General features: G+C 49.8%; 1 protein-coding gene across 2 annotated transcripts in view; it reads left to right on the top strand.

The window, feature by feature from the left end:
- LOC142788297 (sodium-driven chloride bicarbonate exchanger-like) overlaps positions 1 to 14,931 on the top strand; it is a 244,867-nt gene that overhangs the window by 49,530 nt on the left and 180,406 nt on the right. The window contains exon 1 of one of the 2 annotated variants that reach the window (XM_075884899.1): positions 1,164 to 1,278. The exons of the other annotated variant lie outside the window; for it this stretch is intronic. Within the exon in view, the coding sequence (XP_075741014.1) occupies positions 1,259 to 1,278 (20 nt within the window). The 5' untranslated portion in view covers positions 1,164 to 1,258. Of the gene's footprint in view, positions 1 to 1,163; positions 1,279 to 14,931 lie in introns of those variants that run through there. 2 annotated transcript variants of the gene reach the window in all.

The following is a 14,931-nucleotide window of genomic DNA, read 5'->3' as shown; positions in this document are numbered from 1 at the left end:
ATGATATATAAGGAGATGTTGGCGCACCATTATGGCGCCGGCTACTCCTTATCATTCTCTCTCTTTCTTTCTTTCTCTCTCTCTCTCTCTCTCTCTCTCTCTCTATCTCTATCTCGAACACAATGCGCTCCCAGGTCTCGCAGGAGCGCGATAGGGCGAGAGACACCGAAACTGCTGGCACAGCCGGCGCACCACCTACGCCCCGGCCGGCGCAGCTCATAACAGCAATCATCGGCACGCACTGCGCCACGGCCAGTGCGGGTTGCACTGGCAGCCGTTGTCACCATGGGGCCCGGTTGTTGCTCAACCGAATACGAGCTGTCCCGCCTGGGGCCTTCCTTTCCTTTCAGTGGCTTTTCTGCAGGGCACACATCATACACACACACCCCACGGCTGGTTAACTTCGTCTCCTCCACCTCTCTCTTCTCTCCCCCATCAGTGTTGCGCGTTCAGTGAGGGCCATCGTCGCCGTGGTTGCGAGGATGGAGAAGCTCATCCTCCTCCCCGCCATCCTCATCCTCTCCCACCCGCGACGCGCACGCACTGCGCGTCGTCTCCTTTCGATTGCCCCGCGGGCGCAAGCGGGCGCGTGTGTGTGAGAGAGAGAGACAGCCGGGGGTGAGGGTCTCAATTCCTCCGTTTGAAGGCACCACGCCAGCGTCGCCGCGCTTAGCGTAACGCGGAGGCCCGCCGCCTCTCAGACGACACCGTCGCGCACGCACAACGCGGACCCTTCCGAGTCGCGCCGGCCGCGGCTCCCGTGCTTCTTGCTCGCACCCTCGAGAAGGACTGCATCGTAGTCGAGATCGCAGACTGCGAGTTTGGTGGTTCTCAGCGCTGAACACCGGCTGCCTCTGCAACTGCCGCGGTTACATATTTTTTGTTATAATTTCGAGTGTGGCGCAGTGTTTGCTACACACACGGTGCGCGTAGCCTTACGCCGCGTAAGCTTGCATCGCGCTGTGGATGTATACCGGGCTCGTTTTTTTTTTTAGGTGGCCCGCGGTGTTGTTCGACGTGTTGTTTTGTGACGCGCTGTTCGGTGCGGTGTTCCTTACCGGGGCGCCGTATTGTGGTGTACACCTGTGCTCGGGAGTGAACTGAACTTCCCCGAAGTTTCTAAGTTAGTGTCGAACCTTGTCCGGTACAAAGCCTGGAGCGGCCAGCCACAGTAGATCGATTACCGCGGAATACGACCAGCAACTAGTCGCCGGAGTCGTCGCCTCGGCTGCGCCGAACATCGGCGAGAACAGGAGCCATGTCTATACGATTACCGAGGTTAGAACGCTGTTTTTTTTTCCTTCGTTGATGATTAGATTAGATTAGATTAGATTTGTGGGGTTTAACGTCCCAAAACCACCATATGATTATGAGAGACGCCGTAGTGGAGGGCTCCGGAAATTTCGACCACCTGGGGTTCTTTAACGTGCACCCAAATCTGAGCACACGGGCCTACAACATTTCCGCCTCCATCGGAAATGCAGCCGCCGCAGCCGGGATTTGAACCCGCGACCTGCGGGTCAGAAGCCGAGTACCTTAGCCACTAGAGCACCGCGGCGGGGCCCTTCGTTGATGGTTTGCAATTTAGTTAACCGCACTTGATTTGTTTCGTTTACTAGCTTATTCCTTCTGCGCTCGTGTTTTTTTTTTTTTCAGGGCCGTTAGCCGAACTTAATTCTGTCGCATTATTGTCCGCTTAGTCGAACACGCTTGTGAGAGGTGATGTGTAACGTTTTTTTTTCTTATCTGGTTGTAATAAAAAAAATGACCAAGACTGAACAGAGAGACAGGGAAAAAAAAGAGTTAGTAGTGAATTGCAATTGTAAGAAACCGGCAGTGGTCGTACTATTGTCTTCCTTGAACGAGTACTATTGTCTTCCTTGAATCTTCCTTCCCCATTATAAACATGTGTCAAGTCTATGCTATTCCGCCTGTTCTTGTCCGCTTCGGCGTTACAATAGTTACGGTGCTCCTCTTCCGACTTTAAAATTTGCGGGTTTGATCGCGGTCGCGGTGGTCATACTTTCGATAGAGGCGGAATGCCAGAGGCCCGTGCGATGTGCGATGTCAGTGCCCGTTAAATAGCAACAGGTGGTCGAAATTTCCGGCACCATTCACTATGACGTGCCTCGTAATCACATCGGGGTTTTGCCGCGTAAATCCCCGCATGTTATCAACCATTTTGGTTCTTTCCTCTTGTCCTTACAACTGGCAGGGAGCAAGGCAGCGTGACGACGAGCACGACCGATAAATGCCAGTGCGATAACTACCTTGCCCCGTGCAGTACCGCTTAATTATTAATTTTCTCAAACCAGCTGGCCTAAACAAATACGTGTCTTAGACAAAAAGTGCGTCGAAAGAAGCACTACGTAGTCGTTTAGTGAATGCTGACACCATAACATAATTTGCAGAAAGGAAGGAAGGGACCACGGAATGAAGCAAATGAAGGGATGAACCTTCGGAAATGCGTCTGCTAGAGCAATAAATTGGGTACATAACTGGCACTTGTTCAATCGGCTGAATCAATGACGCCTCCATGAGAACCAACAGACAATGAGGTCAAGCAAGATTTAGGTTTTTTTTTTTTAAGCGTTATCGAGAATGTTGGCAAAAAAAAGTGTGCTAAACTATAGCCAGCGAACGGCTATAGTTTAGCACACTTTTTTTTTAGAGTGGCGCTAACAAACATTCCGAGGTTTACACGCACAGAAGTACTCGATAAAGTGGACGAGAAGATGACCGCCGGCATGGCTCACTTAGCCACTGACTCATTTCCCGAAGGTTGCAGGTTCGCTTCCTGCCGGCGGCAATTTGTCTTTTCGTACACTTTTAACTTCGTCTGATTTATATCATAATGACTACAAACAGCGTCGCCTATATATATACTTCGCTGTAGGCTTCATTGTCTGTCGGTTTTCGTTGCGTCTAACAAAAAAGAACGAGCCCTCATATATTCACCATCGTTTGCTGATGACAGCTTCCTAATTTCTGACAAGTGCGCGCCGGGGCTGAGCTGTCGACACTGTGCGAGCCAACGTCCTGCCTTAGCTCCACGAACATGTTTACCCGCTTGCCCGACTACTCGCCACGCTGGCTCAGCGGGTGCTGAGTGTTTTTACTGTCGTCACTGGATGCACTCTCAGGACGACTCCATTTATTGCCCAATCTTTATTTATGACGCACTACGGCCCTTGCAACCACTTGGTCTCGGCAATCCCCACCGATTATGCACTCTCTCTTGTTCCTGGTAGGTTTATACTGCATGGCCTAAGAAAAAAAATAAGTTTAGACATTCCGTGTGTCTCTTTTTTTGTCATGGCACCTGGGCTTTTTGACGTAGAGTGCTGAGTAGGTTTGCCGAGAACACATTAAACGCGCCTCTTACCATCACTTGCGCTTAATCCCTCTGAAGACTGTTACCACCGGCAATGCTTTATGGCAGCGGGCAGCACAGCGAACTTCGTCGTGAAACTGCTCCCCTGGGACACCGAAAAGTGCTAGCTGTACTCGTTCGCGGGGTTTCTTTTCGATATTTATAGGGACACACTGAGTCTTCTATGCGATAAGCGTCGAACTGGTCGCTGCAGGGCTCAGAGCAAGGCGACGACAGAGCGGTGGAATAGTTCACGCCAGTTTCCCAGGCCTACAACAAAGTGGTGTCAGAGGATCGAAAGGCACGGAGAAAGCTGAACGAGTTAAAGAAAGCGTTATAGGGAGAAGAGAGAATTACGTGAGTGGTTCTAAATACCCTCGTTGGTTCCCGCCGTTTTGCTATGTGAACGATAGAGATGTGGACGACTATACTGCATACCTCTATGGATCCCCTCCTTGCTTGGCACTTTCTTTTCCCCATCATGGGTGTGCGTGCAGTGTTCTTCGATAGATTGGTAGGGGGGAGGGGGTAAGTGTAATCAACCCCCCCCCCCCCCGCCCCCTTGTTTTTCGGCCCCGAAAGAAAGCTTGGCAAAGGATGCGAAACTGAAAGTGAAGTGATGAAGTGCTGCTCACAACGGCCTGCTATTGGTCGCCGGATTTTTCCGGGGGCAAAGACAGGAAGTAAACAGTTCTTCAAATAAGACATCAGGTGTTATCACTCGTCATTATCTTCAAAAAAAAGAAAAAAAAAACGGATAGCCGTAACTTTGCGCATTAAGAAACGTCGTGAAAGGTGTCCGTCCCCTTGTGCGAATGTATCAGTAAATGTATCTGCGTAAATGGCTAGAGGGGTCCTTGAGCAAACCAATGTTCGCCATGTATTAGCCTGCCAACGATTTCGCCTGCTTCGCTAATTGGGCGCCCGTTTAAGGTGTAAATGAAAGTGCCGTCGCGTGCCGCGAAGACTGCAGCGGCAGAACACCGCTGCTGTGTGCCTGCGCGACGCGCGAGGAGGTTGATATGCGCGAGAGTGGTTCCTGCGGCTCGGCAAGTCGGGAGTAATTAACGCTGAAGTCCCCGCGCGACCGCCAGTGAGGGGCACCTGCTCAGCGCTATACACTGCGTCCGAGCACTGCGTCTCCCCTCCCCGTTTTTTGTTTGTTTTTCCCGCGAGCGCCGTTCTATCTTTCCATCTCCTTCACGCCAAGGCGTGTTTTCACCTGTCACGACTTCGCGCCCTGTTGCCTCGCGAACTCCCCCAAACGGAACTGGCTTCGAGAACACGTAGTGCGTCTTAGGCAGGTGAAGCCTGTAAAAAAATAAAACGGATGGGAAGTTTCGACACAATTTACGCGTTTCCGGCTACTTATAGTTTCACTTGTGTAAGAGCGTAAGGCGAAATCGAGGAATCTAAAACGCAGGTGGCTGTGCTGTACACGAGCCAGATTTCAAGCTATTTTCTTGCTCAGATGTACATACATGTTCGCTACCTGGAGTAGCACGTCAGGTGAATATCCAGGCCATATCATCGTCAACATCTCGCAAAGCATTTTTATTTATTCATTCGAGAAGCGGAAAAGAAGAATTTAGAGATAAACGTTTGATGTGTGGAACACCTGAAGTTATAAACCCTGCAATGGAACCCAGCTGGAATATAGCTACGAAACTATAAATATGGATCAAAGCGTGGAAAGTGCCAAATCATTGCCAGAGAAATACGGGGGAAGCTGAGCTAGCCGCTGCCAGAGTACGTGGATGGCTTTCTGGTGGCGATGCTGAGCACATTATAGAGACGGTGCTTGCGTTAATGTGTTTTATACGAGTCACCGGCAGTAGTGACCCAAAAAGCTGAACGAACAATGTCCAACCTGGCATCGTTAGCTAAGGTGGGTAGTGTTCATTGTCTTCGCATTCACTCGCTCACACCAACGCATTCCTAGAGTATTTTTTTTTTCGCTTTAAGGCTACTCTTAACAAAAGACGCCTTTCACTGGCGAGTTTCGCGTCGTGAACGATTTTACCGCCCACCTCTTGTTCCGCAATTCGAACTCCTTCCCGAATGGTGCTTGCGGTTTCAACAAAGGGATTATTAAGGCGAGCGCACTGCGCGTTATCAACGGCGTCCGTGCATATCGTTTCCAGCCTTCTCTCAAACTCGGCTTCATTGAATACCCCGATAACTTCGGAGCCTCCCTCACCTTCACCTCCTCCTAAAGGCGTCGGCGGATCACGCGTTGCGCGACCTTTATACGCCTCGGCAGCTTTCTGCCTGGATAACGCCGCGCTGGCCGAAGGCTTTCTGAAAACTCCGGAGAATTTCGAGGGATGCAGTTCTATGTCCCGGGGGTCGATACGGCGAGTAAGCGCGCGGCCCGCGTCGTACGAGTGTTACGCAATAGCCTCTCTGCCTGCATGCCTCACGCATAAATGATACATCGCAAATCTTGGTTGCTACAGTGAACAATCCATATAGGAGTCTTTCGTTGTTGTTTTTTTCGTCTTGTCACTTTGGTTGTGAGAGTTTTACGGTTGCTGCGTAAAAGGCAGCTTTATCCACGTGCTTGTGCGATACGTGGGACGTGCCCCGGCGCCAAATTCGTGCGCGTTTTTCAGCGGTTCGCAAAAATGCGATCCGAAACTTTGTTCTGCGCTTATCGATCACTTATCAAGGCGAAATATGCCACGTGTAACGCAAAAAGTAACCGTCGGTGTTAAGGCGAACGATGCAAAAAAATAATAAATAATCGTCATTACGTGATGACGTGAACCTAAGCCTTCGATCATCACGGCAGCACAAATAACTGAAATTCGCAACGTCACTGTGACGTCATCGCTTGGTGTCGTCACTTGATCGTATATAGGAGCGGGGGGGGGGGGGGATCCTGGAGCCACGTGAGGTGCAGAAATAATGCAATGCTTGCTCCCGCAGAGACAGTGCAGGACCACGCTGCAGGTGTAGCTATACCTTTCGGAGGCAATGAGGACCAATGCAATCGACTAAAGTTAAGAGCAAAAAAGGAATAAAAAAGATGGCTTCTTCAAGTTACATTAAGCGAGCGCATATCAGGGGCCGTGGATATTTTTATAATTTCGAGACGGTAACGAAGGTCACGACTTTTTACTTTAGCTGAATAGTTGTGGGGTCAATATCCGGACTCACTGATCCCTGCGAATGACAAACCGCAAAAAAAAAGAAAGAAAAAGAAAAGAAAAAAGCGTGTATATAAAGGGACATGTTTTCACGATTAGAACAGTTCAAAGGTACGTCTATGTGGCATACGTGCCTGGGGATCGAAAATGCACAGTGCTGACAGTCTTTTGAGGCGCGCTATCGCTTCACATCAAGTTGAAACGTCCGACTGCAACTATACGCACTTGGCGCTCCATATTTATCGGCGATCTCTATTATGGAGTCCTTCGTGAGCTACACGGCGCAGTGGCTTTCAGACTTGAAATCGATCAATAGATGGAAGGTTATTTATAGTTCACGGGTCGCCTGGCCCGCCCGCGCAGTCAGCGCGTTGCGGGGCATCCCGGCGCGCTGTGGCTGCGGCAGCAGTCTTCGGTCTCCTTCTCTTGAGCCAAAAAAGGTCGAGGGGTCAGTTCATGGCCATTGCTGCCGTATTATTCGGAGGGCCAAAACTGAAAAGCTCTAGCGTATTCACATGGACGCTTATTAACATGGACGCTTATTCAAGCGTATTCACGTGGACTCACGCGGGCAAAATTATTCTGGCATCGCCGACTGTGAATATGAGTTCGCGAAGCGGAATGCAGGTGGCGCCTCGGGCGGGAATACGTCGTACGCGATTGAGATTCTGCCAAGTGTATTCGCGTTAATTAGCTGCTCGTTGCGTCCGAGGTTGCGCGCCCTGTTCATAAAGGGATTGAGTAAATGAGAGCAAATATTGAATGATCAGATAACACGCGTGCTTGATTGACGCTCTCTGCATATAATACTTGCAAACCTCACCGGTTGCCCCTCCTCAAACATCAACGCAGAGCATAGCAGTTCGCAGATGCCTTCGCTGGTGATCTATATATGCGCTGTTTTCATGAAATATATCCGTTTTACCTACATCTCTCCCTCCCTCTCTTTCTGCTCTGTCTCCCTCTCTGCTTCGAGGCATCATCTTCTGGCACGAAACGGGGTATAACTATGTATGCGTGGCGTTTCGCACTGTCAAGAAGTCTAGTCATAGTCATAATATCTGTGGTTTAACGTCCTAAAACCATGATATGATTATGAGTCACACCGTATTGGAGGGCTCCAGAAGTTTCGACCACGTCGAGAAGTCAAGTGAGCGTTAATTAAACGCATGTACCAGCGCGGCGTAAAGTGGAAACATGAGAGAGAGTGTAATAAGCGCTATACTCTTTACACTCTGCCGTTCTTTCCAGTTTTGCGCGCTGTTACGTATGTTGAGATGAACCAACTATAGGCCGGTAAGCAACTACCGTAAACCATACGTTCAGTGCCTCACCGCGGTTTTATTCTTCTACGGCCGGTGCTCGATTGCTTACCCGGAAGTCTCGGGATCGAATCCCGACCGTGGCTGCCGCATTTCGACGGACGTGAAATGCCTAGGCCCGTACTCGTTAGGCGCGCGTTAAATAACCTCATGCGGTCGAAATTTGCAGAGCCCACCACAACGGCGTTTCTCTCATTGTGCCATCGAGGTTTTGGAACTTAACGCTCAAACAATTATTATTTACTGAATGTCAATCGATATGAATTCGGATGCGTAAAACCATATATACTTCCTGGGCTGCAGAACGCCGCAGTGGGGCTTTGCGCGCGTGTCTTTTGCCGAATTTCAATGGCAGGTTCGGCTAAAGTTTTTCTGCTCTGTATGGAGTGTTCCTATGCCAATGTCATGCTTGGGAGCAGCCGCGCAATCCGTATCGCCACGGTCCGTTGGCTTAGCGGAGGGGGGGGGGGGGTGGTAAGGGTTTATATCCTTACTTCTCGAATTTTTTTCAGTTTTATATACACGCACACACACAAACATGCGCCCGAACCTACGTGAAATGAATGTAACTAACCCCCCCACCCCCAAACACACACACTTAATCCTAACAAAACAAAGAATGTGGCTGTGATGTTGCCCATAGTGTTTCTTGCTCCGTCGAAATTGCAGAGAAGACGTCAAGTGTGCCTGCGTGGGGGCGCACGAGTTCCTTTCGCGGACTTGGAGACAGTGACCTCAGTTGGAGCGGAGCGCTCCGCTTGTAGTCCGACCGAACGCTCGCGATCGGCTATTGGAATTCGACGTTCTCCGCGCAGTCTGCCGCCGCCTTGCTTTGGTCGATAGCTGCAGTCCGTATGGAATAACTATACCGCCTCAGTGCCGATATCGCGGACTAGCCGTGAGCTCTAGCTGTTAACGACTAGCAGCGAGGCTATTTTGCGTGCGCGCGTATATATCATTGGAGACATAATTATACAAATTGATTTTTCTATTTGGCGCGCTGACCAGATGGCCCCAGGGTCAACTTGCATGGCGTGGTGCGAGACTGGGCCGGCGACTTCCCTCGACGGGCAGGAATTTGCGTTACCGCGTCGATGAGGACGTCAGTAGTGGCAATACTCGAGAAAAAAAACAAAGCGGTTGTACACGTACACGGACTTCCCTAATGAGTATGCGGGCACCTTGCCATATCAGAGCTGGCATCAAAAACAGGGACCTCACGCTGCGACAAGGTATACCACATGCATAAACGCAAATGAAACAAGGAGAGGGGGGGGGGGGGAGGGCGAGGCGCGTGACTGTGGTCGAACTTGCAAACAACGTATCTGCGAGCCTTCAAAGTTTTCTTTTTCGCTCGGTAACGGTGGACCTATAGCCTGCACAGAAACTTGCTACTTTAACTATGCGCGAAACAGTTTGCGTGCCGAGTGCTTTCCGCTTACCATGATTTTCTGGGGCACTTGGCAATGAGGCCCGTGTGTGTATATGTGGAGAACCAACCTGTTAACTGTGCCCTTGACCACGCGAAACATGACGTGGGGGGGGGGGGGTGGAAAGAGCACACTCAGGGGTTGGTATGGGAAGGGGTCGGGTGCTGGTGCGTACGCATACCTCTCAAATCGCTGCGCTGTTGTCATTCCTGCAGCCCTTGGGTCGGCCGATAAAGATCGGCGTTCGCGCTGTGGCAGCAGCTCACAGCTAGGATAGCAATTTACGTAATGGAGGTAGTTTTTTTCAAAAAAAAAAAAAATAAGAGAGGAACAAGAGATGGGAAGGTAAAGCGAGTCGTGTGCGGCCGATGTGCGGCGTTGTTGGTGGCGGTCAGCTTTCGTTCTCTCGCAAGGTCACTGCAAGGGACAGCTACGGCTGCCTACCTTGCAGCTCGGCAATTCCTGGTCAAATGCCTTGAAAAAAAAAACGTGTTTTCTTACTTTCGTGCGCACTTTTCTCTTTTCAAGGCTCCCTTCAATGACTGCGCGGCTGGCCAAGCCGAGCGACGACCGTGTTGAAACAGCCTAAAGGGCAAGGTTAACACCTTCGTGAAACCGGCGAAGGAAACCGAGCCAACTCATATAGGAATTTCTACTCACCTAGCGCGCATGACACCGCAACGTTTCACGCAGCTGTTTCTTTGTTTGCGTCCAATTTTGATTTCGTCGAGCCTCCGACGTGTCGAATGAAGTTCACCTGATGTCCTACGTAGGAGGAGTGGAGGGGGAGGGGGGTGTTCTTGAGGAGGTAATGTAAGAAAATCAGGGCACCGTCTCTCGTGAGTAAGTGATTTATTAAGGTGAAATTGATAGTGTCGTTTTCCTCATCTTGATTTTTTTTTCTTTGAGTAGTCAGCTGCTCCTCAAATGATCAATTCTTCAGTGACCAAAGAATGGCAGCATGATTTGACATGAAAAGGCGTTCCAACTATATATAGCACCTTGAAAACGTATTTGTAATGATCCAATGTATAAAAACGTTCTCTCTCTCTCTCTCTCTCTTGTACTGGAGGTCTGTTTGTAAAAGGTTAGCTGCCACAGCAAGTACTTAACCTTTTAAAATCATGTATGTATTCACCCGGCTTTTGGAATATTTTTTGCACAAATGTGTGCGTATATAGGAGAGGTTTGCGTCGTGAAGTTTCTTTTGATTAACGCTTATAAGGGCACTGGTTCGATCGTGCGGCCGGCGCATTTCGAAAGAGCCGAGTGGCCACTGTGCGATATGAGGGCGCGAGAGCCTGAGGTGGTCGACATTTTTCGTAGCCTTCCGCTATACGGCACGCCTCATAATTGTGTTACGATTTCGTATGTATAAAACCGCAGCAGTAAAACTAAAGCTAAAACAATGCATTGCAATGATTGTCCCGTTTCGAGCAGACGATCGAACAAACAAGACATGCACTACACACAGCACATATACAACCATCTGTAGCAAGCACACAAACAGACAAGATAACCTGTCTTGGCTTTTCTTGGATATTCAGGAGATTCGAGGATGCGCCGTATATCTGCTTGAACATGAGCGTCTTATGCCGTTCGGCAAAATGTAAGGCTTTTTAAAGTTAATTTAAATTTGTTCATTTGCTTTGTGCGTCCTTGCTTTTCGATAGCTTAATACGTATTTTTGCTTCGCGTGGCGTTGCTGAGGGTGAAGTCGTGGGTTCGAGTCCAACTCTTGGGGCTGAATTCTAAATGGGCGGGATGTCTAAAAAAAACTTCCGCGTTTAGAACACTAAGTGGTCAACATTGAGTGCAATGCTATAGCACTTGTGTTGATGAAATTTCAATTTCAGCGTATCAAAAAATACGAATTAGTATATTAATAGGTGGAATTAATCGACGGAAGAAAAATGATAGCGATGCAGGCAGCTGTGAAAGTCCTGTTTATGGCATACTTTGTCTATCCTTACATGAACTTCGTCTATAAACGTTTGTGACGAAACCGAAATATTGCTTCGTATTTTTTTTTCTTTCTAAGCGCGCCAACACGACTGGCGAGCCGATAAGTTAGGTGTCATTCATTCAAACGCCATGTGACCCTCCCCGCGAGCACTTGAATATATTGCGCCATTTCCTTGACAGATGATGCCTAGATGTCTTGCCAACTTCAAGACTGCCGAAGACGCGACCATCGATTCCGGAGTCGTGACCTCTCCTTAACGCATGTTGCTACCAGAACGTTCTTCTGAAGGGAAGGTATTAAAACAGCTCGTCCACTGCTGCAATCAACTTCTCGGCTTTGAATAACAACTCCTTAAACGTTCTTGTCTCTCCATGCAAAATGACGTGAGGAAGCGTCACACGCGTCAAATATTGCCTGAAATATTGCGAAAGGCCCGTTTGAATCTCCTGTGGAGACGCCTGCTATATTGTTTGTGACTGCCGTATAGCCGTTAAATATCCTAGTTATTCGAACGTTGACGAACCCGAGGTGACCAAGGCCATTCTGGAGCCCGCCAATACGGTGTTGTGCCTCGGAAACACACCGTGGTTTTCGAATGTATACAGTCCAAGCGCTTAACTTTTTCTTCTATTGGACACGTGACTGGAAAACTGACGTGCTGTTGTGTAGCGGTCATGGCGCTTGAGTATACTACTCCGAAGGTCGCGCGCGCTTTTATCTCGGGCCGAAGCAGCAGCATTTTGATGGAGGCGAAAGGCTATAGAGTCCCGTGTGATTAGATTGGGGGTGCATGCATGCGGGGTTGGGACGTTAAACCCCACACGTCAATCAATAAATCGGAATGCATGCATGCTGTAGGACCGAAGATGGCTAAATTTTGTGGGGCGCTCCACAAGTGCGCCCCTCATAAGTATATCCTGCTTCTGGGTCGTTCTAACTCCAACGATTCGCGTTATTGTTACTCTATACCAGAAGTTTGCTAAGTGCCGCGGGTACGCACTGTCATTAGAGAGTTTTAGTACTGCGTACGTGGCGGCGTTGCGTACGTAAGGACGCCACGTTCTGCGTAGTGCGCATGCGCAGACCGTAACGCGCACGTATCGCGTTACGTACGCAGCCGCTACGTACGCACGCATGAGATGCGTGCGTGCGTACGTATGAGTTGATCGCGCCGCTCTCGAACAAGCTCGCGACAGCGCGAGACTTCGTTTCGCAAAATGGCGGCATCGAAGGCAAGCACCGACCGGCTCTGTGGCTTAAAATATGGCCATAATCTGGCTATAACACTTGGATTGGCTCACATTGGCTGTCAACAACACGTACTTCTTTGTTGATATACCAGATGACGCAACACGCTTAACGCTCGTTACGTACGCGGGTACTACGGCGTACTAAAAGCCGATTAGTGGCAAACGACGCCACCCGCGTAACGCAAGGCGCTTGCGTGATGCGTACGCAGCACCATTCCGCAGTACTAAAACTCTCTATTACAGAAGCGTCCAGATGTCTGTTTTTTTTTTAAGCATTACATAGTGCGTCACGTGTTCTTCTTCGCGCGCAAGTTACGTTTACGTTTTCACGCGCAGGTGTGAGATCCGCATTCCCGCACGTCTCTGGGCTTCCCTCTCTGCACGCGCAACGAGATGCATCAACGACGTCGAGCTCAGTTTCCGCGTGCGTCGATTTTCCGCGCGCCCGGTTGCAGAGCGCAGTTTCTAAAATAAAAGCGTGGCGATCGCCCCCCTTGGCCCTGCATTTGCGTCACAAAACGCGGTGCTAATCCGGCCTGGCGCTGAGCCCGCCGACGTGGCTTCATGCGTGAGGCGCCTCAGTGATTCGAGCCTGTCGTTTGTCATTTAAGTGTATCGCGTGCACTTGGCCCGAGGTCTTGCCAAGAAGGCGGGCGCGAAACCAGAATGCAGTGGTGCAAAGGGAGAGAGAGAGAGAAAGCTTTTTTATTGGAGAAGAGAAAACGCTGCCGGCGTCCATAAAGGCGCCTATACATGCTAATATGCGTAGTGGGAAAGGATTGAAAACAGAAAGGTCCTAGAATCATGACGGCTGGAAAAGGAAATAAAAAAAGGGAAGAAAATTCATGATCGTGTATGTGGAAGTGAAAACGTAATGGTTGTGGAGTATAAGTCACTTTACAGTTTATCAGCTAAGTTGATCTCCCCGGGGAACCTAAGCAGAACTTGTAAAATGTGACGTTTCTGTGAGATAGGAGAAGACATAGGTTCAAGTATTTTCCCCAAGATCTTGCTCGGGAAGAAAACATACCTACACAAAAGAGCACCATCAGGTGAAAGAATGGCACATTGGAGATTCCGTGCGCGTATGTCTGCGAATCTGGCAGGGTCAATATATAGATGCGGCTGTGATACGCAGCCTCCATTTTATGCTCTATTCTGCCAGCTTCGTCTGTCGGATCTCGACGATTTGGAGCGAGCGCTAGATTCCATACTACGTATCATTAATGCTATGTATACCCGGATGAATGCTGTTCGAGAACTCGTTAAAGATATATACCCAACCGGTACTACAACTCGTCTTGATTTCGATGGTTCCCCCGTTTTTTTTTTTTTTTATTACCGGCTCGACATATACATATGTACAAGCTTTTGCCTTCCGCCTCATTCGGCTTCCGAATGGCTTGCCACTTTTACAGCGTCTGGTTTCGGGACGTTAAACCCCACATATCGTCATTTTACAGCGTCCCCGCTCTAATCGCAGAATTTGGAATGCACGTTTCGAACGGCCGGCGGCGTGCAGTTCTATACCGAGCGACGTGGTTTCGCATCGCAGAACACGCGCGGCGTACTGCAGTGCTACGCTGCTCGGAAGCGCGCGTGGTATTTTGCAACGCAGTGGGCGCTCTGCAAAAGTCTGCAAGGCGACGAAGCCGTCCGCGCGTGTTCCGCAGACGTATGCGTATACAGCGCAACGCAAGGCGACGTGGCGCTGCCGGGGCTTTTTCCGCGAGTGCGACGTTGGGCCGATCTCGATCGGCGTGATTCAACTATACGAGGCCGTTCTGTATTCGGGGGTCACGCTATACAGAATAGAGCCTGGCCGCCCAGGCGCCTTCATCGGGTGGCGCGCTGGAGAGTATGCGTTGAGCTTGAGCGCGATTGTTCTGAACGCGGTGTTTTGTCGACGCCGTATATAATGGTGGCGGTGTCGACCCACAACGCGGCGGCGGTGATTCGTCTCTGCTTCTCTCAAGCTCTTTTCTTTCTCGCTGCATCTTAGTAGCACGGCGTGCACAATATGTGTGGGCTCGCCGACTCGCCGGGAGGAAATGACTTTTGCAGCGAACCGATCGTGCACCGATACTATAGCTCACGTGGCCGTGAAGCTGCGTTGACGCTCTGACATTTGGCCCCGCAGCGATGGTCTAGTGGCTGAGGTACTCGGCCGCTGACCCGCAGTTCACGGAATCGAATCCTGGCTGCGGCGACTGCATTTCCGATGGAGGCGGAAATGTTGTAGGCCCATGTGCACGCTCAGATGTCGGTACACGTTAAGGAACCCCAAGTGGTTGAAATTTCCGGAGCCCTCCACTACGGCGTCTCTCATAATCATATGGTGGTTTTGGGACGTTAAACCCCATATATCAATCAATCAATCAATCAATCAATCAGTACTATAACATTTGATCTGTATGTGATGTTTTTTTTGTTCGATA

The sequence above is a fragment of the Rhipicephalus microplus genome, unplaced genomic scaffold, assembly GCF_043290135.1.
Source record: "Rhipicephalus microplus isolate Deutch F79 unplaced genomic scaffold, USDA_Rmic scaffold_52, whole genome shotgun sequence".
NCBI lineage: Eukaryota > Metazoa > Arthropoda > Arachnida > Ixodida > Ixodidae > Rhipicephalus > Rhipicephalus microplus.
Note: the sequence above shows the minus strand (reverse complement) of the source record. Positions and strands in the feature narration are given on the sequence as shown.